Genomic DNA, 22,492 nt, shown 5'->3' with positions numbered 1-22,492 from the left:
CCTTACTACTTGTTCCCAGTGCTTTTCACTGTCACTGCAAATGTTTTCCATTTTTTCTGCATCTTATACCATTATAAGATTTATATTTTCCTCAGATTTAGCTATTCTGTTCTCTGTGATTAGCTGAATTGTAACTTAACTTTCTGATACTTCATTTTGCATTCCTCCTTCATCTCTTCCACCCTCCCCCCAGCTTGCAGTACCACTTTTCACCTAGCTCTCTTCTTGTAATATAATAAAGATTTAGATTTCCAGATTCTTCCCAAATCTCTCATGCATCTTCTTGCTCTTTCTGTGATGGCAGAATGCAAGTGTTTTCATACAGGTTTTTTTTTTTTCATCTGACAGTGTGTTATTTCCATCCTTTAAATTACTCTAGCTTTTATCATTTACTTGCTTTTTGAATGAATGGCTGATTTTTTTTTTTTTTTTAAGCTGTGAGGGGAAAATCTTATCTACTTTCCTTTCTTCTGTTTTATTTTTGTTTCCTGGGTTAGCAGTCTGTTTTGAAAGCATCCTTGATCTGTCATATGTATGACTAAAACCCTTTAGTTTTTTTCTTCTAATGTGTCTGTTTCATTTTTTATTATTTGCTTTTTTAAAGAGACTACACTGACTCTGGCTGTTTGGCATAAGAATGCCTCACAGTCACTGAAATGTTGTAAGAGTATAGTTATTTTTTGAGCAACAAATAGTAGCACAGGTACCAATATTTACAAGCCAGCAGTGGGAGGTCATTTGTTATTAAGAGCAGCTTTGTGAAGAAAATCCAAAATAAATTCTTGATTCTTCTCAAGCACTAAAGGCTTTCTTGTCTTCTTTTTTGGCAGATGAACAATGCTATACTCTGTCCTGTCGATGTGGTGGGAATTACACCGTCTTCAAGAATGAAACCAAAGATGTATCTTTGGTTTGTTGTGACACATGTTCACTTGTTATCGAGATCCTTCAATGATTGTTTCAATCAAGCACATTAAGCATTACAAACTTTTAAAAAGACTGGACAAACAGGGAACAGCATCTACTAGAGAAAAGTATGTTAAAGAAAAGGGGGGCACCACAAGAACAAGTTCAATCAGGCTTAAGAAAGGAAATGTGCCCATTTACTGACATAGCTCTGCAGACAGACACGAGGCTTGGGTTTTTTTACCTTCTGCAACTAAAGAGCCAGTTATTAAAAACCTCCAGAACAGAACACTAAGTTCTGTACAACTAGAATATATCTTATGATCTAAATGACATTTCTTTCCCAGAAAACAACAGAGTAGCTTCTTTCAATCTCAGCCTGTATCAACTATACCTTGGGCCCTACCTCTTAGGTTAAATCCTTTTTAACAGCTCAGATGACAAAATTTAATCAGGAGGCATACATCTGAGAGTGCTTTGAAGATAATGAAGAGTAAGGCCCATTAATGGGAAACAGGAACATTTTCTATTTCTATGCTAAATATTTAACTTCATTAAATCCTCACAAGGAGTTGAGCCTTGGAAAGAGGTGGCAGAGATTCACAGATCTAACAGGCTGGTTGTCTCGATACTAAATGGCAGGTCCAGTGCCTACACACTGGACTGTAACAGTGCATCTACATTAACTTTTCAGCTTAGAGCGGGAGCACATTTTGAATTGACTCTCATCTGAACAAACGCAGTCTTCATTCCTTAGATGAAAACTAACCAGGAAACTGTGCTGTGATTCCTACTGGGCAGACAGCCCACCGGGCCAAACTAGAGCCCGTTTAAGGAAAACCCTACAAAACACACCTGAGTGACTAGCAGATCCGGAACCCCACTGTTACTGTTTTCAGTTCCAATCCTAGCATGCCACACTACTTGCTAATGTAGGCATAGCCGATGTGTGGCTCTGGATGTATGACAACATAATAGTGCGTTGTGCCTTTTTCATCCCTTGTTAACAGTCAATACTAACCTTGGCTTGTAGTAAAAACCAAAAGTTTCTGATAAATCCAAGCACTTACTGTGAATAGCCAGAGGAAACAAAGTAGGAGGCATATCATTTTTGTTGATGACAGCAGTATATCTTTCCCACTTTCAAGTTAGGTGCAATCTCAGAAAGAGACGTTTTTGTCAAGTAATAATTGTTTTTTATTCTAAACAAAAATAATTCCATTGATTTTAGTAGAAAATGTTATGAAAGCTGGCAATAGTCACTTAAATCTTTTAATCATCAAGAAATCTATGGCCATTGGGGCTTGCACGTAGAAATCCAAAGTCATTCAGAGGCCATATCTGTAAAATAAAATAGTTACCAGAGATTTTAATCACAACTCAAAGTTCAGTGTTTTCATTTGTTATTGTTGTAATTGTTTTATAAACTGCATAATTTTTTAGCTCTTTGGTTGACAGGGTATATGAACTTTTCTCACCTGTGTGTTTCTTTTACTAGGAGTAATAAATACTATGTATCAGGAGGAATCATCATTCCATAGTGGCTGGAGACAACACTAATTTATACACAGCATGCTTTGCTATGGAGACCCTCAGAAATTACATATTTTTTTTTCAGCCTTGGAAATAAATACATTCCTAGCAAATACTTTCAAAGTTTTCTAGCTTGTAAACCTCTTAACAACTTAAAAGACAAAGTATGTATTTTTGATCCATCTAGAAGAAAGAATACCATGAGCATTACCTCCCAGTGAGAGCAGTTCTGTGAGGTGTACCTTTGTATTTTCAAGAGGGGCATTTGAACTGCAAACAAAACCTTAGAAGAATTTTCCACAGGCTTACAGGTAAGCTTTTACCATGCAAATGGGTATAAAGTGGGGGGAGTGCCTGCCACCATCAGGGGCTCCTCTGAGAAGGGGACTACGATATAGAACAAGAAGCAGCACAAATCATGACCAAGTACAAGCACAAGTGTCAGAGAATGATGCTTACTAGTAAGAAAAAAATTTCTCTCCAGAACTATATAGCTGTTCATCTACTGAATGCTCCCAGGAGTACTTTCCTCTGAACATTCACTAATTACATGTAGGCTGGTCTTGGATGCAAAAAAAGTAATAGGGAGTCAAGGACATTCTCTTACACTCTGTCCTTTGTCTCCCTTGACTGCCTGTGTCTCTTTGCAACACGTTCTTTCAAAGATGACACGAGGGGATCAGCAGGAAGAAGGAAAAGAGATGATGTTGAAGAATGAATGCCCTCTGTGGCTCTAATCCCATAAAAATCTCACAGCCCCTGCTCAAGATGAAGCAACCTGGACAGAGAAAGATGATGCACTACCTTGTTCCCAAAGCACCTGTCAGTATAGTGTTTATCTTGCTCATTTTTTCTTACAACTTGGTCTTAAAGAAGGTATGCAGTCACCTTCCAGGAACAGCAACTTACTCTGAGTTCATGGAACAGCCGCAGCACAGAAGGAGCCTTTGCTGCTTTCTGTGTGGAGTGAAAAAGTAATTTTCTCAGTTTAAAAGAGAAAGCATAGTGCCAAGGTTCACTTTTCAATCCCCACGACTTGTCCCCAGCACTAAAGACAATGACAGAAGAGGCAGAGGCAGTTAAGGACAGGCACAGCAAGATGTAGCATCAGCTTACGACTAGACTGGGACTGTGCACTGCTAGAAGCGCCCTAGACTTGGCGCTGTCAGGCCCCTTGCAGCACTGTGCTAAGCTGCCATCAGTTGGATTGTGCCTGGGCCCTCAGGAAGATGGAAGGATGAGTCATTCTCGGGACCTCAAGTTCTGTGGAGCTGAAAAAGGCTCAAAGCTCTCTTGTGCAAGTATCTTCAAAAATACATGTCTTTTTTGGCATGTGCAGTTAGGGAAGAGAATGAGGAACATCTGCTGATACAGAGAAATACACAGAGGTAACGTCTTGTCTCTACGTGCGTATTAGCCAGTGAGCTATTTTAAGTAAGTTCCACACAAATATACAGAGCTACAAACCAACAACAGAAGAGTATTTGTGATCTTGGTTAGAAGCAAAGCTACAGCATTCAAGGCTCTCCAGAGGGCCTGTGCTGGCTGCAGGCTGGGTGTCAAGTCTTTGTTTGGCCTCAAAGGCAAACAGGAGTAGAAGGGAATAGGAATATCCCATATTACAAATCTAAGCTGATCTGAATGAAGGCCCAGAGAAGGAAGATTCTTAGGCCATTCACTACAGAACAAATCTTGTTTCAGGCAAATCAAATCGCACCTATTGCAACTTGACTTTCTGTCAGTGAAAGTAATCAAATTGTTTTAACTATTGTTTTGACAATTTAGTTTCAAATTCGTCACAGTAATCTTAGTGGTAAAGTTAGAATGAAAATGATGTTTTATCTAGTCTGCGTGCAGGAGAGAATGTGAGAAAGGAGGAGATGGAACAAGCCTTCTCTGTGAAACAAAGACATGCCACTGTGTGTAGTAATTCCCAAGTCTTTTAAAGTTATGACAGAAGTTGACTGTGACTTGTTCGTTCAAACTGGCTAGTCCAATTAGCAGCTATTTCCCCTTGCCCTCTTTGGTTTGGCCTACATAGATTTGATCTGATGGATGGGGGATAAATGGGGCTAACTAGCTCTTTTGAAGATACACTACAGGTCTATTTTTGACATGGAGCCTAAGTCCAGGGAATGCACAGGATATCCTACCTAGGACAGGATGAAGCATCAGTTCTGTCAAAGTGGGATTCCCGAGGCTTTTCCTGAGTTTGCAGCTACTTTGATTTCAGTGGCCTTTTTATGGAATGAACTTGTCTCTCAGAGTGGTAGTTGATATGGTGGCAGGGAGGAAATGGGGCAAATATAACCAAATATCATTATTTCTGTAAGGGTTAAAAACTGGTGCACGAACATTGACTGAGAATCTTGGGTCTAAACTTCACAGATAAGTTAGAGAGAATTAACATTTATGTTTTGCCAAGAATAGGTTGCCTAAGCAAACTTGGTACAAGCTTGCTCTCTTGTGTTGAAATCCATTACTTCCTAATTAGATTTGTTTTGCATCTATTACTAAAAATGTAACTTAGCATTCAAAGGCACGGTTACATCTGCTTCTCCAAAATCCACTTTAAGATAAAGCTACATAAGCTTCCATTCTCAAGGCAGTAAAATACTATCTTTTTAAACAGACAATATTCTGGAGTCCTAAAGTACTTCTTTAATATGTAATATCTGTGTGTAAGTTTCATTAATTTTACAGAGTTTACTGCTTGCTATATTTAGGGTTCAGTCCTGTCAGTCACTTCATTAAAGCCTCTCAAACATCTTCCTTTTTGGGGTACAAGCTGGACGCAAATTTATTGCTGTGGAGAGATACTGTGAATAATTATGGCTGTCCACATACATAGGTTCTTAATATATACATTATTTGCTAACAGCCCCCTTAAAGTAGTAAACAGCAGTTTTTCTATACTAGTACATCAGTTGGAGAATATTTTTTTTTCAGTCAGGTTATTAATACCATATTCTTATTAAGAGGGCTGTCAGCATATTAGCATCATTTGTATTTTAGCTGTTAATAATCCAGGCTAAAACTTGGGTCATAAAAATAGCCCTATTTAGAATCAGCATTTTTTCCTCTGGTGTACACAGTAAGGAAGGCAAACAATAGAGAGAAGGAACAGAGAGAACTCCATAAAAACTAGGGAAGAACTCAAAGCAAATGCTATCCAGAAAAAACAGAGGTCAGACAAAACTTGGTGGTGGGGCTGAGGGGGACATGTTATTTGAGGTTTAATAAGCAGATAGTGATTATGGTCAATAGCAGCAAGGTTTTTTGAAGAGTCTTAAGTTGTGTTCATAAAAACTGTAAATTGATTATATAAAAACTTTGTTAAATTGGAAAGATCTAATCTTCCCTGTGCATGTAATACAGCTGTGCTAAATTATGTTTTTGTGGATGTGTTACAATATATGGAGAAAAGTTTTCAAAACATTTTTTAATTGTTCTGAATGGCACCATTTTAAATCTAGCTTTCTAAAAGCTGGTGCATAAGTCTGCAATACATACTCCCTTGTTTCTTAGATTAAACTTTTTATGGAAAAGAAATTGTGTTAGTTTCTTCTTTTTGGTAAATGAGTAAATTAATAATGCAGGTAGTACGAAAAAGTAATTTAGTGTGAAATAAAGCTGTAGAATTGTTGAAACAGAAGGAGAAGGAACCATGGAGGTTTATACAATATTAATTCAAAGCATTTTTTTTAAATAAAAATGTGGCAGACAATTATGGTGGCACAGATTTGACTTTACTGTTAAGGCTTTTTCACAGACTTAGTCTAAAAATCAACAAGGCCAGTCTACATGTCTAAAGTATGTATGCAAGTCTTAGAAAGATAACCTTTTCCTCCATTTTGTTTTTTGAACTATGGAACTACACTTCTCAAATTCCAACAATGAAATATGCAGCTGTCCTTTTCTACCGTTTTGCAGAGGCAAGAGTCAAGGATAGAATGTATATCTGTGCAGTAAGGTATATGTGTGTGTGTGTGTATGTTTGTGTTTTTATCAGGTTTGGATTTACTTGCAACATAACTCGTTCAGTTTTCAGAGGCAGTGACTGTTCAAAGAGTACTGCTCAAAAAACAAGTCCTCCCTCAAAAAAACCCCCACCATTGCTGAATTATCCTTTTACAGCAAGTGGCCGGTGTGTTCAAGCTTTCCTTTATGTTTGCTTTGGCCAGACAGTTAAGGAGGCAAGTTTTAATACCTAACACCAGGCATTAAAAATGTATTAATGCAACTATTTTTAGATACTATAAATATATATACCTTAAAACAAATGCGTCCTCTTATCAGTCCGTAAGGAACAGGTCCATAGCACCTGGAATCTGTAGAATTCCTGAGATTATCACCTTCTAACCAAACATGTCCTTTAGGCACCTACGATTAAGCAAGATTGAAATGTAAAAGGAAAATAGAATAGAACGGTATTAAGCATGGTTTGCCTTACAATATGTTCTCTGATTTCTGTGTTCCATATTTCATGACTGTATAATGAACTAATTTTTAATTGAATCTAGTAAGACACAGTGCCAGATTTGGAGGGATGAGAAGGAGTGCTCCAAAGTATCTGTTCTATCATGTGCTCAAAAACCAATGGTTTGCAACAAAAAATCCAAAATGAAGATGTAAGAGGTTAGACCAATGTGACAGGGTCATTAATTTAATAGACTTCAAAAGAGGTCATTAGGATGTTGACTGAAAATCTGCCCTCCTGTCGCAGTAACAGCATGAACAGGGCAGCCACACACTCATCAACATCCTGGGGCCAGCACCAAGGCTAGACCTGTTAGTAGATTCATGATGAACTAACTGGTAATTGATTGTGACATCAATTACGAATAATCTCATCATTTTATCGGAGTAGGCTTGTCAAAGTTCTAATTAAGATCACAGTTCATTCTATGTGCAGGCAGAATCCACAACACATTATATTGCAATAATGATGATCACAAAACAGCAAATCCCTTTTTATAATTTGAAAATTAATGATGGTGACCTTATACTATATGACAAAGACCTTTCATTGCCTATATATATTATGCATTAACTATATTACATACCATAGATTCATGGCATTCACTGGCTGACTCAATGACAAAATGCGAAATAGCAACATAGCTGTATTAGTTACCAAAATAAGAGTACACAGCTTTCATATATGAAAAAGTTGCTACTGTAAGTCTTAAACTAAGATTTCTGCTTGGAATATACAGCACTATTTTGATATGTTTTTTTAAAAACATTTCAGATGGAAATAACCTCTTACAAGTCACCAAATAAATTTCAGATAGAAATAACCTCTTACAAGTCACCAAATAAAATACTTAATTATGCTTCTAAAATTCTAAACCAGGCTGAAAATTTAAAAGTAATGACATATTCTCAAGCTAGGTAATATTTAATGTGGACTTTAAGTTAACACACTTTTCCAAAACCAGCTATGTACTTGAAACATTACTATGCCCACAATTCAGAAAAAAACCCAATATTTAAAAAAACCAATTTCAAATGAAACTCAAGAGTTCGAGCAGTATAAACATTAATGTTTTAGAAATAAGCCACATGGACTCATAAATACAATAGTCTATATAGACAGAATTCAAGGATAACAGACTAAACAAAATAAAATACCACTCTAGTAGTAAAGTCTGGATATAAACTATTAAGAATAAAACCAGGTCCCCCAGACAAACATTTGAGGAAAATGCAGTTGAAGGGTAATTGTTGGTACTTAAGCTGTCCGGCCAGGTAACACTTACTGGGAACACTGTCTTTAAATAAGCCTTTTAGGCTCTTGTTTAGTGAAGCTCTCACCTGCCTGTTACCAGACTAGGCCAGCACACTGCTCGACAGTCCCTTTGTTGAGCTGTGGCAAATGTGTAAGCTGTGGATCAAGAACCAAGAGTTTGTCTCCGTCAGTAGCAAAAAGGGATACTCATCGTGGAAAGCATATCTGAGCCTGTCCATCTTCTGCCGACCGCCCCCCTGTATTTCTCCGGTATCCGGGATGTGCGCTTCAGGCATGTCAGAGGGCACACATCCCTGCCTCATCGTTTCAGAAACTATACATGGAGCTGCTAGACCAGCAATATGTCTAAACCCTTCTGAAACCTACTGATACCGTCTCCTTCCCCAGTCTCCTGTATAAAGGAGTGCCGCCTTGTTTGTTTTAAACTGATCTGCTAGTTCTATCAAGGTCCTTTACTTCTTGTTCTCCCAGTCCCTCAACACAGCAATTTCATATTCAGCTTGTCTGCCGCCTTTGTTATTTTGTAGGCTTATCAGATTGCTGGCATGTGCATGGAAGAGCTGTCTCTGGGAAGGCCAGCTGATTTCAGCTAGATGACTTTGGCCCTCCTCCTACCCAAGCAGCTTTGCAAACAAAAATAACCAAGTAGAAGTCAACTTAAAATAAATACATTTTAAAAAATTCTATCCAGAGTCAAATGACCTGTGTAGAATATACATCTCATCACATGTGGAAATGCGTTTTTTATAGGTCTTTATTGGAGAATATACTGACATTCCTATTTTCCTCAAAAATTCTGTGGTATACAGCCTATTTGGAATATCCAGCAGCAATCGTTAGGTTAGTTGGATATTCATCTTCACTTGTTTGCAGTGTAGCCACCTAAAGCATTCACTGTGTCCACATCTTGCACGAGTTAGTTTGTTTTTCAGGTGCACATCACAATGCAAAGCAGCGTTCTGACCTTTCTGGTGCGAACTCTCCTGTCCAGCATCTACCAGAATTACAAATCGTACATCAAACTACTGTCATTTTGAAAGACTATCTCAGCAAGTATACAGAAAGGAGAAGCATGAACTACTATGAAAGGAAGATTTTATAATGAAATAAAAAAGGAAACCCACATTAACATTTCACATTTCTGAAAAAGCATCACTTCTTGTACTGCGTTACTGTTTCACACACAGGACACTACCAGCTCCCCTTCTACTTGACTGGTTCCCATGCTTTCTCGCTTTCCCCGCCTGATTCATAGGCAGAACGTGAAGCTCATCCGTTACTATGTGAAATAAGGACCCACTTGTAACACAAGTATATCCAAACACTTCTAGACCTTCCCATCTTTCTTCCATGCTCCAAAAGTATAAAAAAATAAAGTGCTTTTTCTAGCTGTGGCATATCACTTACTACTTCTAATACTACTAATTGCTTGCCTGGACAAGATGTTCATCGTTTGCATTCCAGATGATAGAACATTTGCATTAAAGTATATTCCTATATCCTGAAATTCACCACCTATGGTAACTTTTGTAATTCTCCATGGAAGGTATGACAGGACCCTATACCTCTAAATTTGGCCTTAAGAGTCCCATCACAATGTATGATTCATCTAGAGATAATAGAGTATAATACCTTTGTATGGTGCCTGTCCATCATCTAGGCACTTTACTACAACCTAGAATTAAGACAAGCAATAAAAATCACATGAATTACATGAAAATGTAAAACCAAATACCAGTGACAGGCCATAATCATTAATTAAAAAAAGTTGTTTACACCCCTTTGAAATAAAGGCTGAAGCCAGAATCCTTCAACGGTTTATGCACCAAGCTATTTCTGGACCACATCACTGATTTCAGTGGGATTACTCACATTGAATAAAGTTAACTCTGAGCATCAACCTTTGTGGAATCAGGACCCAATCTGAAACGCCTCAAAGCTATGCAAGCACAGTAGCTGGAAATAAGATACATTTTTAACCAAAGGAAAAAAAAAAAAAAAAAAAAAACCCAAACTATTGAAAACTTGTATTTGTAGTGAGAATATATTAATTACACGCCAATAGGCTGCTACTGCCAAAAAACCCAAGGCAATGGGAAAGCCACTTGCTTGACAATTCACAACGTTGCATTTTGGTATCTACAGGCCATGGACCTCTTAGACAAAATTAATTGTATCTAAGAAGTACAACTGAAATCACAGTTACCATTACTACACACAGAAGGAGCGTGAATACAAAGAATACTGACAAGACTGCCAAAAGCATTTAACTTAGGCTGGGCAGCATTTCAGTTCTCCCTTACACATAGGCCAGAACTAAGATGTGAGTCTCACAAGCCCAACAACCGAATTTTCACGTAATTAACTAGTGGGTCACATGCAAAACCAGCAATTCCACAGCAGCGCAGGTTAATGTGAAAACACGCTGCCTCTGATTGTCTGCAGACTACTCTCTTTGCCTCGGCAACCCTTGTGCCTCTGGTTTTGTGCAGATTATCTGAGGATTTATTTCCAAGGAGCAGCAGCGCTCGGGCAGAAGCAGTTACCTGAGGTGCAGCCTATACGCATGAGAATACAGCACACTGATCAGACACATCACTCTTCCCCCTTCCAAGGCTCTGAGGGCTCCAGCGCAGGAGCAGATAGACCAGAAGAGCAAGATTATCGTTTAGAGCAACTGAGTTTGTAGCAGCAGCTTATTCTGTTTCAGCTCAGATAAATTACCATCTTTCACTGCGACAAACTGACTAAATTTGCAGGGCTGCCAGCATTTACTTAGTGGTATAGTTAAAGTGGCAAAACTGAAGCACAGGTCAGGTATTTGATGCATACTTACGTGCTGGTTTTGGCTGGGATAGAGTTAATTTTCTTCACAGTAGCTAGTATGGGGCCATGTTTTGGATTTGTGCTTGCAAAAAACAACTTACTAGCCTAAAACATTAATTTACATAAACCAGCAGGGGGAAATCAACAAATAATTATATTCTTTTGGTCTTTTCACATGACACCAAACTTTGTTCTTTGAGTAACCTCACTAACTTCAAAACCAAGAGATGAGATGTCTGCACTGCATTAACTGGTATACTAGAAAACTAATATACATAATTTCATCTGTTAATCTTATTTGCAGTATCTGCCTCAAAAATACTGCCAAACCCAACTAAATGAAAGTAGGCTTTTGTGGGCTGGTTTTTTTTTTGTTTTGGTGGGGTTTTTTTTGGTTTGTCGCTTTTGGGAGGACTTTGGATGGGGAGGTACTAAAGATGGGGAAATAGGGATTTTTAATAAATAAGTGGCGAATTATAACCATGAATCTCCTGCAGTCTCTCCTTTCGGAATTCCAAGCAGTCTGAGTTTGTCAAAGAACATCAGCATGTACAATCAGCTGGGAGCAGATGAAGTTTGAACTTTTGTAAGGTCACAGGTATTCACATCACCTCCAGCAATATCAAAGTTTCAAACTTAAGAAGAACTTTAAATCATTCCTATCTTTTCTTTTCAGTTCAGAGGCTTCCTTCTTGAGCTATGATAAGAACTAATCTCAGTGCTGGACAAAAGAATAAAGTCTGCAAGTTCTCATCTATCCCTACTAAGGTCTATTTAAGTGCCTCCTACTTTGGTACAAGCAACAAATGTAATTGCTTCATGGCCTGCGGGTGTTCATTTAACAAAAGAAGCTTTTGTGAATAAACCACAGGTGTTACCTTTCTTGATTAAAGTGAAATATGATGAAAGAATCTACAATATCAAATGACAAATTTACTAAATACTGATTAAATTGCCTTATTTAAGTAAATTGCATCTAGTTAGGATAAAATATACACCATAGAAATGCAGCAGTTTGTTTTATCACTCTATACTTAAAGTCTCACATAGCTATTCCTTAATCCTTTATTTATTAATTCAGAACCAAGAGTGAATAATGCTTAACAGATACTCTTTTTTAATGATCCAGTTGCTCTAGGCACCATTTCTATAGGCTTATCATAAATGTTATTCATATTAAGGCTGCCATCTATATAAAACCCAACAACATTCATTAGCTCAATATTTTCAAAATCAGCATAAGCATTTACTTTTTCTTTTTTGTGCTGGAAAAAGCTATGAAATGGTAGCAGCCACACCGGACCTTTAACAGCATAGCAGATTTTAAACCAACATCTTCTAAGTATCACTAAAAGGCTGCACTACCTGGAATTTAATACTTCTTAAAAGAATAAAACAGAATGAATTTACCTTAAATTCATAAGTACTTCCAAACAGTTTAGCATTGTCCTTTTACTTATTGAACAGTTTAAGCTGCTTATGAATAAGACACAATGTACTTGGCCCAGTTTGTTTAAACAGACATAGTAAAAGGAATACATTATGACATTATGACCTTGGTCCAGATTATTATGAGACAAGATGACAATGAAACACTAACAAGTTTCTATACAGAAATTAAATTCACTCTGATTAAATATTTATATTACAAATTCATTCTCTATATTAAGTCATTGGTTGTTTTAATAGAAAATTTATAAAAAGGTAAGATATGAAGACTTGTCCATCTTTAAGTTTTGAAATTAATTATTAACCGATATTAGAATCACATAACCTTCAATGGTAGCAATGTTAACTCATATACTACGAGGAAACTAAAGTGTATTAACTTGGATTTGAATTTGTAAGACATTTTTCTTTATCGTGCAAGCATAGCAGTTGAGCATTGTTCTTTAATAAAAATTTGGGGAAGCCGTTACAGTAATCTGTCAAAGCATTCACTGGTTATTTGAATGTTTGTTTTTTAACCATTGTTGCTCCTTCTAAACTTTGTGTAACACACAAATGGCTACTGGTGTTCCTGAGCTTACTTACCTGGAACTTCAAAGGTCTGATCACTGCACTCACTGCTTCACGGGAAAGGTCACAGAATTTTCACATCAGCAGTATCTATGCCAGTCAAATGATGAAAAAATATGCTTTCTCTCATCACTTTTTGGCTGTTGCAGAAGTTTTCAACTGTGTTAAATAATAATTCAAACACTTGCATGCATTGTTTACTTTACTTCTATAAATATTCTCATTTAATATTCAGATCTACAGCATATTGTTAAATATACTGATCTGAATCAGCCTGAAAAGCTATGTATCCAATTTAAAAAAATCTCTAGCTGCAACCCTAAATTTAAATTATTAGGCATCATTCCTTTTCTAAAAATATTATCAGTGAAAATTAAAACTTAATAGAATTAATAAAAGCTATGAGCAAGTATTACCTGTCATGAAGAATAATGTGCTGATTTTGCACACACTTTCTACAACCTCTCTCTTTGCATTAAAACAATGGCTCTCTTTTGAAAACAAAACCACTTTGCTTTAAATAGTGAAAAATTATCTAAATTTTTTTAATCCCTTACAGTTTTGAAATGTCCATATTTTATAGATGTTCATAGGCCAAAACATTCAAAAACAAATCTCCTAGCTACATTTAGGAACTTCTGAAAAAAAATTCAGAATATTTCTGTGATTCATCAGTCCAGACTGTTATCAGCCTTCTTGATTTATAGAAGATCAATATTTTGGAAGAAAATGATTACAAATCCAGCAAAGATTACTTAATAGTTTGCATAGACTTTTCTCACAGCAATCATTAAGGATTTGATTCTTTTCTTCTCCAGAAAAAAGATGACGTAACAGGGTCACCCTAAAGTATAGGTTTGAGAACAAAAACCTATGGGTTTAAACCCCAACTGGAACTTACTGGTTAAAACACAAAACCCATTACCATCACTGGTGTGCCCTGGACAAAGGCATACCTGTACAGAGTGCTCTAGCTAATAAGCCTGGTAGCCACGATGGCCAATAAATACTCTGAGCAGGGTTAAGGAATCTGAAAAGTAGCATCTGGACCCATGAGGAGCAGCCTGAATCTCTGCTAATCAATCCCAGGCCTCAGCACTGCATGGTCTCATCATTTAAGACAGTCGGCAGGCCTTAGCTAATACGTATCAAGGAAGAAAAAAAGGACATGGGTGCTTCATTTAGACATGAAGCTGATGTAGGCAGACTAAAAGTTGTGCTCAAAATCTTCAGTGAGTCCTTGAGCAGTTGGTTTCATCATCCCGAGCAGCTTTCTAGAAGTTATTAGTGAATTTGGAGCAGAGGAATAATAGAATCATAAAATCTTGAAGGTTCAACCTGATCTGACCAGTAGAGCCAAGACTGTGTTCCACAGACAAAAAGCATCTAGTGCTACCAATTCAGAAATGAGTGATCTTGAAACAACTTTCCCTCAAGTCAACAAGGAGATTTCTTTATGGTTTTCCTTCAGGAATGAATTGGCTGAACAGAAGAACCGGGGCAGTACGGCAGAGCCTGGGCAGCGCTGCTCTCCCCCAGCCCCATGTAGCTGGGCTGGGCTCCAGACCAGCTGATGGGGAGCAGCCGTGCCCTCCCAGTTCAGGCTGTGGGGGGGAAGGAAGAGCTGCTGGAGAAAGCAACGTAAGAGACCTCGGTGGGAGCTCATTCAGGAGCTGCGTTTAAGCTGAGCCTCTCGCTGCTGTCCTGTGCCTGAGCTACGGTGCGGGCATGCCCGTGTCTGGCCACCCACCTCCCTGACCCCACAGACCCCAGGATAAGCTATGGTGAACGGTACCGATGCTGCTGTCTCAAGTCGTGCCACTGGTATGTTCTTGAAATATCAAAAACAAAACTGCAAAGGTAAAAAGACCGATCCACTTGAGCAGAAGAAACCCTGGAAATATTGGGAAGTAGACTGATAAAATTCTGTGTGTTTCTCTTCCTTTGAATAATTTAGTTTTGACAAATCAGAATTTTGATTTTAAATTACTACTCAGAAAATTCCAGATTAGCTCTAGTCATGAACTCTCTGTACAGGGATATAGAGGGAACTGCAGACGGAACAAATCTGCAAACTAAAGTAGTATGCCACATCAGTTCTCCTTTCCCACCAGACTTTTAGTATACCTGCTGCTTAAAATTATGGCATAACTTTCTCTCAAGCCTCTAGAATGCTAGAACTAAGGAGAAGAAGAAAGAGTAAGACACTTCCTTTCTCCTGACGAGCAACTATTAAAACTTAGCTTACTGAAATACTAAACCATGAGTGTAAACTAGCTATTAGGATACCAAGGACAAAGGAAGAACTAGTGTTTCGAGAACTTTAATTGCTAATTAGGGTATTTTAAAGAGACTATCCAATGGTATTGACAGCTCTGAAATACCAAACTATTTTTCAGTGTCTTACATTGTGCATCCAAAATCTGTAGTACTGTCTAGTGATGAAGACGTTGTGTGACTTACATTAACGTTACATTATTCTTAGTACCAACATAATATTCTTACTGCATTTGACAAGGACTGTTTAAGAGTTAATAGCGCTGCGTAAGACCACTTCTCTGATCTGCAAACACAGTAAGATGCATTATCTTTGGAATTATGTTAGCTCTAGAGTTAACCACAGGATGAAGAGATGCCATCTCCGCAATGAACCTCATTTTAGCACAAGGTAAACATACTTCCCCCACATCAGCTAGTCTCACAGCATTAGTGGTGTGTTGTGATTGATTACCAGCAGAGTGTTGCTGAGATATGGATTTGTATCTCAGCTTTTTATCACTATGACTTGCAAAAGGCAGTTCCTTATTTACAGACTCTACCTGTATTAAGTGACATTATTAGGTACTACTTTTGTTTAAGTGACACAAAAGCTTAGCATATTGGTGGTTTATGACATACAAGCTGTTTTAATCTGATGACTTACCCCTCACTTTTTCAATTTGTAAATAGGAGCTGCAGCATAAGAACATATGGTACTAAAGAAATTAAAGCCAAAGTAAATGGCATTAAAACAAATTCAACTATAACAATAGGATACTCAATCTGAATTATAAACCTGGATCTGTATTAAGACTTTTAAAAACAGGAAATAAAAACCTAAATATGAAAATTAACCTTTCGGGTGTTTTTTTTAAAGACCATTTCAGGGGTCTCCTGTGATTGAGTAATTTCTTTATTAACCCTCATTACTTAGATCTTGTAGTTAAATGAATAAATCAGTAAAGATATTTTTTAATAATTGAAATTAGGTCTGAATACCACATTACTAAAAATCAGTTGTTTACCTTTTTAACTTTTGGGTTCATATCACATTGCTTCTGATACTGTAAAAATACATTATGCATTCTTAAATGTTTATTACAGTAAATACACTTGCTTATATGTATAAACACCATCACTGAGCACAAAACCAAAGAGCCCAGCAAAACTACCAATCTAATGCTCATATTCCATACCAAATACCAATTAAAAAAAAAACAATGAAAAATTACATTTTACTAACTTTGTAATACTACAGCAGCTTACTCAAAAAAGGAATTTCATTATACTCTTCATGTAAATACGAAGATTTCCATCATTATTATTCTGCAGATAAGCTCCAACCTCTAGCATATGAAGCATCATGTACCATAAAGGGTCCAAAGTAAAGACGTTCCTTATGTACTTAAATTTTAATTTAAGCATGTGCTTGATTTATACCAATCAATTTGCTATGTGGGATTAGTTCCATCATCTTATAATCCAACAACGACTCCAGCAAAGACATTTTTTTGGTACAGCTTTACACTTAGGACACTCTGACAAAAATAATTTTTCTCATATGATGTATTACTTCAGCTAAGTATAGCAGCAAAAGTACTTTTATACCACTATAAAGACTTTCACATAACTGCCACTGCTATACTGCATTTCTACTCAACTGAAATATCTCTTCAGAACAACTTATTCAACTCATGTATGGTTTTTTTATTTTGTCATTTTTATTATGGCTTGGAAGGTTGGTTTGTGTTGGTTTTGTTTTGTTTTAATCTACAAGTATCTACTTGGTTGTTTGCAACAATAAAGTATCTCATTTGTGTAATTTTACAGAGAGCAAATCGTAAACAGGGTTTTCCATTCTCGTATCTATATATATATATATAAGCCATCCTAAGAAGTATATTCATGAATGAAACAGGATTGCAAGCAGGATCTGAATTTAGCATTCTCTTAGCCTTCAGTATAAGAATCATGTATGATAGTGCTTCTACGCACAAAAATCCCTAACTTAAAATCTGTAAAATATGCCAACAATGACACAGTCAATGCAGACTAAGCACAATTCCTACTAACACAACTATAAGGATTCTCCTTGTGGGGCGACAAGGGCAGCAGCTGCTTAGAGGTGGTTTCACTCTCAGCTGTGTTAAGTATGTTGTACTGCCATTATTCCGACATCTCCACTAACTGGCTAACTCATAATACCTAACCATTAGTTGGCAAACGCCAGCAAAGAATGAAGCAGAGGTTTGAACTACCTAATTTGGTAGTAGCTCTGGCATCTGATACTTGTTATTTACTGTACTGTAATAAGCTTGCAAACACGACAGGAACTATTCACTATCGCTCCCCAAAACAGGAGACAAGTTAGTCAAGGAAAGCTGAGCAGTTCACTGTAATAAAAACGAACAATCCTCTGACCTTTCACACTTTGGAGTCACTGCATTCAAGTATCACTCAGATTTCTCATTTTAGAAAAAGCAGTTAGTAGCCTAATATAAACAACAAAACTCATGACAATTTCTAGGCTTTGCTCACTTAAGGAGTACCTGCAGTTGTACCTTTTTCTCTGCAGCCAGACAACCCAGGCAGCACTTCTGGCTTTTTGGGATCCTAGGCAAGGCCTCTCCTCCATTTCGCCAGTCTTTTTTTCAAAAAGCCAACTCAGGTTAATTCTTCTCAAGGAGGTATCAACAAAACAAATAGCCAGTTCTCTGTACATCTGCTGCTGCTATTTCTTTGAAGAATTTTGTGTTTGAATTAAGAGAAAAAGTCCATAGCACAGTGATTCACTAAAATAAGGAATCTGATTCGACAATTACCTAAACAGAGACACATCACTTTTCCCTCCCCAACAAGAACAATTTACTTAGTAAATAATCCAGTGTAAGTTATCAGTGTAAAGTGCAGATATCTATGTTGAGAATATACTCTTCTGGAAAGGAAGTGTCTCCTGAACAGATGGAAAGATCTACCTCTTCAACAACCACTAAAGATAGGAGGAAAACAGATACACACTAACGAACGAGAGCATTTCCATTTAGATCATTTCTCCCCCTAGATACAACTTACGATGAAGAACTAAGAGAGCTTGCATGTCACTTGGCTGTATTTCCATACATTAGCCTTTATGAAAAACATACACAGGAAAACAGGAAATGGACTCTGCATTCCCCATCCTCTCATTCTCCTTCCATTTTGTATTAAAATTGAAGACAACAAATCTTGCACCTAAGGCAGAAATTGTTCTGCTGGATATTCATTTCATTACTTCAGGGTTTCCAGAAAGGCTGACATCCTGCTAAGTACAAACCTTTCCTGAACTTCCTTTTCAAGACTAAGACAAGTGAGGAACAAGATACTCAGAGAAACTCAGTCTGCATCTTCTGTCAGTGTACATAGAATCCAGGTTTCCATTTCAGGTCGTTCTGCTCTGGGAAATTCATATTTCATCTAGAATACTACTCCCATAGGAGCTAGAAAATTTCTTCAACTTGGTAATAAAGGTGGGTTGGGGTTCTTTGGGTTGGGTTTTTTAGTTTTTTCCTTGGTTAAATAGTAACACAATTTAATTTATGGAAAAACTAAATATTCTGTCCTCCCCTTCAAAACATAACAGAGAATGAGTTCTTTCTGTCCATGAGTGACAGAAGTGTAAACAGAAGCTTCAGTCGTACTGGCACTTGATCAGAAGGGCAGATTAGAGGCAGGTACCTGAAATGTCTTGCCTCCACACTGGACTGGAAGAAACAACAAATTCAACCCCTCAGAACAAGGTATGAATCGTATCCTTGCTTTCTGGACCTAGGTCTTGACTAAATCCAGACACTGAATCTAGACACAATGTTGACAAGAATTTTGCCATTGATTTGAGAAAGGACAGGCTCCACTTCAGCTGCTTAACACAAATGAAGCAACAGTACCTGAAGGCACACTGGTGAAGATGGCTGTCTTTATGGTAGCTAAACTCTTAAAAGATTTATCTATCACAAACTGTAGCTGGCTGCAAGGAGCATTCCATAAAATTTTCTACCTTCACAGCACAGGACTTCAGCTATGGGCCAGATGCTAATTCTTCTTATTCTAATTGTGAGGATAAAGCGGATATGAAAGGGCAACAGAAGATCTTTAAGATTCAAAATACCTGCGCAAAATCTGATGCCTCTACAAGGTGCTGAACAGAGGTAATTGTCAAACATGCTTTTGGGAAAAAACCTGCATTCTTCAGTGTCATGGTTTAACCCCAGCTGGCAACTAAGGACCACGCAGCTGCTCACTCACCTCCCTCACAGTGGGATGGGGGAGAGAATCAGAAGGGTAAAAGTGAGGAAACTCATGGGCTGAGATAAAGACAGTTTAATAGGGAAAGCAAAAGCCGCGCACACAAGCAAAACAAAACAAGGAATTCATTCACCACTTCCCATGGGCAGGCCGGTGTTCAGCCATCTCCAGGAAAGCAGGGCTCCATCACGCATAACGGTGACTCGGGAAGACAAACACCATCACTCCGAATGTCCCCCCTTTCTCCTTCTTCCCCCAGCTTTATATGCTGAGCATGACGTCCTATGGTCTGGAATATCCCTTGGGTCAGTCGGGGTCAGCTGTCCCGGCTGTGTCCCCTCCCAAATTCCTGTGCCCCCCCAGCCTCCTCGCTGGTGGGGTGGGGTGAGAGGCAGAAAAGGCCTCGGCTCTGTGCGAGCACTGCTCAGCAGTAACGAAAACATCCCTGAATTACCAACACTGTTTTCAGCATAACTCCAAAACATAGCCCCATACCAACTGCTTTGAAGCCAATTAACTCTGTCCCAGCCAAAACCAGCACATTCTGTGATCATGATCCCTGATGATTTTTCTAATGATAGCCTAAAAAGAAGTTGCCAAAAACATTTTGTCACAAATCTTTCCAAACTTCTGTTAAGTCTATCTGCATAAAGACAAGTGAGCATTAAGAATACTTGTTCCTTTTTATTTCATCTGGTTTCCTAATTTGTCCAAAAAGTCAGGTAAATTACTACTTTTCCAACCATACTCAGAAAAATTAAAATATTGTTACATTGAAATATAGACATACACTATCGTTTTGAAAGCAAAATCCTCAAAGCTATTGCAGAGACAGAATTTTTACTTCTTAGTGTTTAAAATAGAGAAACAGTTTTGCCTTCAGACCAAGCCTTTGAGTATGCCATCTATACTGCACCTTATGCAGAGAATTTTAGAGTATTCTTCCAGGGAAGAAGACCTAAGCAAAGAGCAGAGCAAAAATATCATCTGCCTACACTTCCTACAGAGACAAAAGACACTCACGAAGACAGCTTGCCATAAAGCAGAGTTTACAAATGACAACATTTTACTGTACATATACAAGAAGAAAGAATAATTTATGAACATCATACTTTATTATGATACTCAAATATTGCAAATCCTTTACAGACTACCAGGCCTACTTAAATAATCATTAATGTACAAAGCAAGAAACTCTAATACTTACATAGCTGTGACTCTTAAGGAAATCTGAAGGGTTGCTTGTGCAGACTTTATCCCCTTCCAAGCCAATTACTCTTTTACAGATATTTGATTTGGGGTCATTTGGGCTTTTCACAATTACAATATCTCCTCTGAGAGGAAAAAACAGAAACAAAAACAAACAGAAGAACTCTAAGTACAAACTATTTGGCTGAATACAACCGCATCAACGTGTATACTCCAAAAATATTCACGTACATTTAAGATATTTCCTTCTGCTGAAAATGCTTGTCTACAATTTCGGTTTCTTCAGTTTTACTTGGGGTGTAATTTTACGCACAGTTTTTTAAAGTACATTTGGAGAGATTCTTTGTTATTTAGATCATTTATGAAACATTTAAGACTACATTTTAATTGACAATGCTCTGATGAAATGAATGCCATTTAACTTGATCCTGTTGCTATGTAAACAAGGAACAGAACAGATTCCGTGTTTCTAAATGTTATTGACCAAATGTTATTCTTCCAATGGAACTTCAAATGTCTAATCTGAGTCCGTAAGACCTTACATTACTTTTGCCTCGATTATATACATTAGATTGTACAATGAAACAGACCACAACAAAATGGCCTTGAGCCTACTGTGCTCTACAACACAGTAATAAAATGACATTTGATAAACAGCCCTTATACCATTTGGTCACTTTCCTAACAACCTATCTGAGCCCAGCAATACCTACAGCCTGGTGTTCAAGAAAGACAAAACTGCTTGGAGAGGAGAAGTTACATTCACACAATAGAACTGTTTTAGGGAAAAAAAAATGGGAGTTCTTCCATTGTTTGGACAAAGCTGTAAAAGTGACATAGACTATATCCTAAATGAATTCTGACAAGTTGTTCGATGGGCTGTATGTGCTGATTACTTTAACTTCCATCAGACACAATGAGAGGAGATTTACAGAAAATTACAATTTAGAAGCAGAAGAATATATGAAAAATAAAGGATGGCTAGAATGTGGTTATTGACAAGCTCTGGCAAACGGAATGTAAAATCTAGTCTCAACAAAGGAGCATACTTTCGAATGCAATAAAAGTGGCGGCTAAGGTTCTCCGAAAAGACAATATCAGAATTTTGAATGGTTGGTTCCATTGAAGGTCCAGAACACTGCAAATTAAAAATAAATGAGAAAAAATTACTATTTCCAATTACGTTTATCTAAAACACATTAATATTCAAATTATTTGCTAATAAATTAGAAAAGGTGTAACGTAAAGAACAACTAAAAAAAGTGAGATCCTCCAAGGATACATTTAAAAGGTGAGGACAGCCTCCAGAGCACCTCTAACTCTGTTACAGCTCCGTATTCACTCAGGATTTGTCCTGAACTGGGCTAGGTGCTACGAGCCCCTACTGATCCATTTCAGCACCTAATCTGCGGGAAATTATTAGGAGCAGCACTGGAAGCTCTGCCAGCTTAGCCCTTTCTTCAGCCTCTGCAAGAGAATCATCACAGAAGCTGCAAGAGCAGCTCACAGCCGAACTCCACTGGGTCCAGCAGCAGGACCTGCTAGGTTTAGAACCTGGGGAGGAGGGGGAGGGAACAGAAAACATCCAGGAATCTGCCTGCAGTTGGAAACAAGAGCATTTCCTATGGCGTTATTAGTGACTACAGTCTTTCTGGAAGAAGGTACTCTCTGCAGAATGCTTAATCATAGTTTCCCATTTGCTTC

The 22,492-nt window shown here is 37.7% G+C and overlaps 2 protein-coding genes and 1 long non-coding RNA gene across 10 annotated transcripts in view; 2 read left to right on the top strand and 1 right to left on the bottom strand.

The window, feature by feature from the left end:
- The window catches only part of DNAJC24 (DnaJ heat shock protein family (Hsp40) member C24), a 42,610-nt gene extending 36,619 nt beyond the window's left edge, over window positions 1–5,991 (top strand). For 3 of the 5 annotated variants that reach the window (XM_030039856.1, XM_030039857.2, XM_030039859.2), the window contains one exon: window positions 831–5,991. In XM_030039856.1, coding sequence (XP_029895716.1) covers window positions 831–955 — 125 coding nt within the window. In that variant the 3' untranslated portion in view covers window positions 956–5,991. The remainder of the gene's footprint in view (window positions 1–830) is intronic. The other 2 variants (XR_003926999.1, XR_003926998.1) reach the window with 2 other exon arrangements.
- Window positions 1–22,492, bottom strand: part of IMMP1L (inner mitochondrial membrane peptidase subunit 1) — a 51,829-nt gene that overhangs the window by 12,043 nt on the left and 17,294 nt on the right. The window contains exons 3-6 of one of the 4 annotated variants that reach the window (XM_030039854.2): window positions 21,838–21,926; window positions 20,787–20,913; window positions 6,712–6,822; window positions 2,005–2,247 (exon numbers count right to left, since the gene is read on the bottom strand). In XM_030039854.2, the coding sequence (XP_029895714.1) occupies window positions 2,179–2,247; window positions 6,712–6,822; window positions 20,787–20,913; window positions 21,838–21,926 (396 nt within the window). In that variant the 3' untranslated portion in view covers window positions 2,005–2,178. Of the gene's footprint in view, window positions 1–2,004; window positions 2,248–6,711; window positions 6,823–8,096; window positions 9,189–9,826; window positions 9,870–20,786; window positions 20,914–21,837; window positions 21,927–22,492 lie in introns of those variants that run through there. The other 3 variants (XM_041129417.1, XM_030039852.2, XR_005934165.1) reach the window with 3 other exon arrangements.
- LOC115352144 lies at window positions 11,499–14,171 on the top strand. The gene is made up of 2 exons (XR_003927002.1): window positions 11,499–11,606; window positions 11,697–14,171. It is a non-coding gene; the product is annotated as an uncharacterized LOC115352144 (long non-coding RNA).

Source organism: Aquila chrysaetos, chromosome 16, assembly GCF_900496995.4.
Source record: "Aquila chrysaetos chrysaetos chromosome 16, bAquChr1.4, whole genome shotgun sequence".
Classification (NCBI taxonomy): domain Eukaryota; kingdom Metazoa; phylum Chordata; class Aves; order Accipitriformes; family Accipitridae; genus Aquila; species Aquila chrysaetos.
Note: the sequence above shows the minus strand (reverse complement) of the source record. Positions and strands in the feature narration are given on the sequence as shown.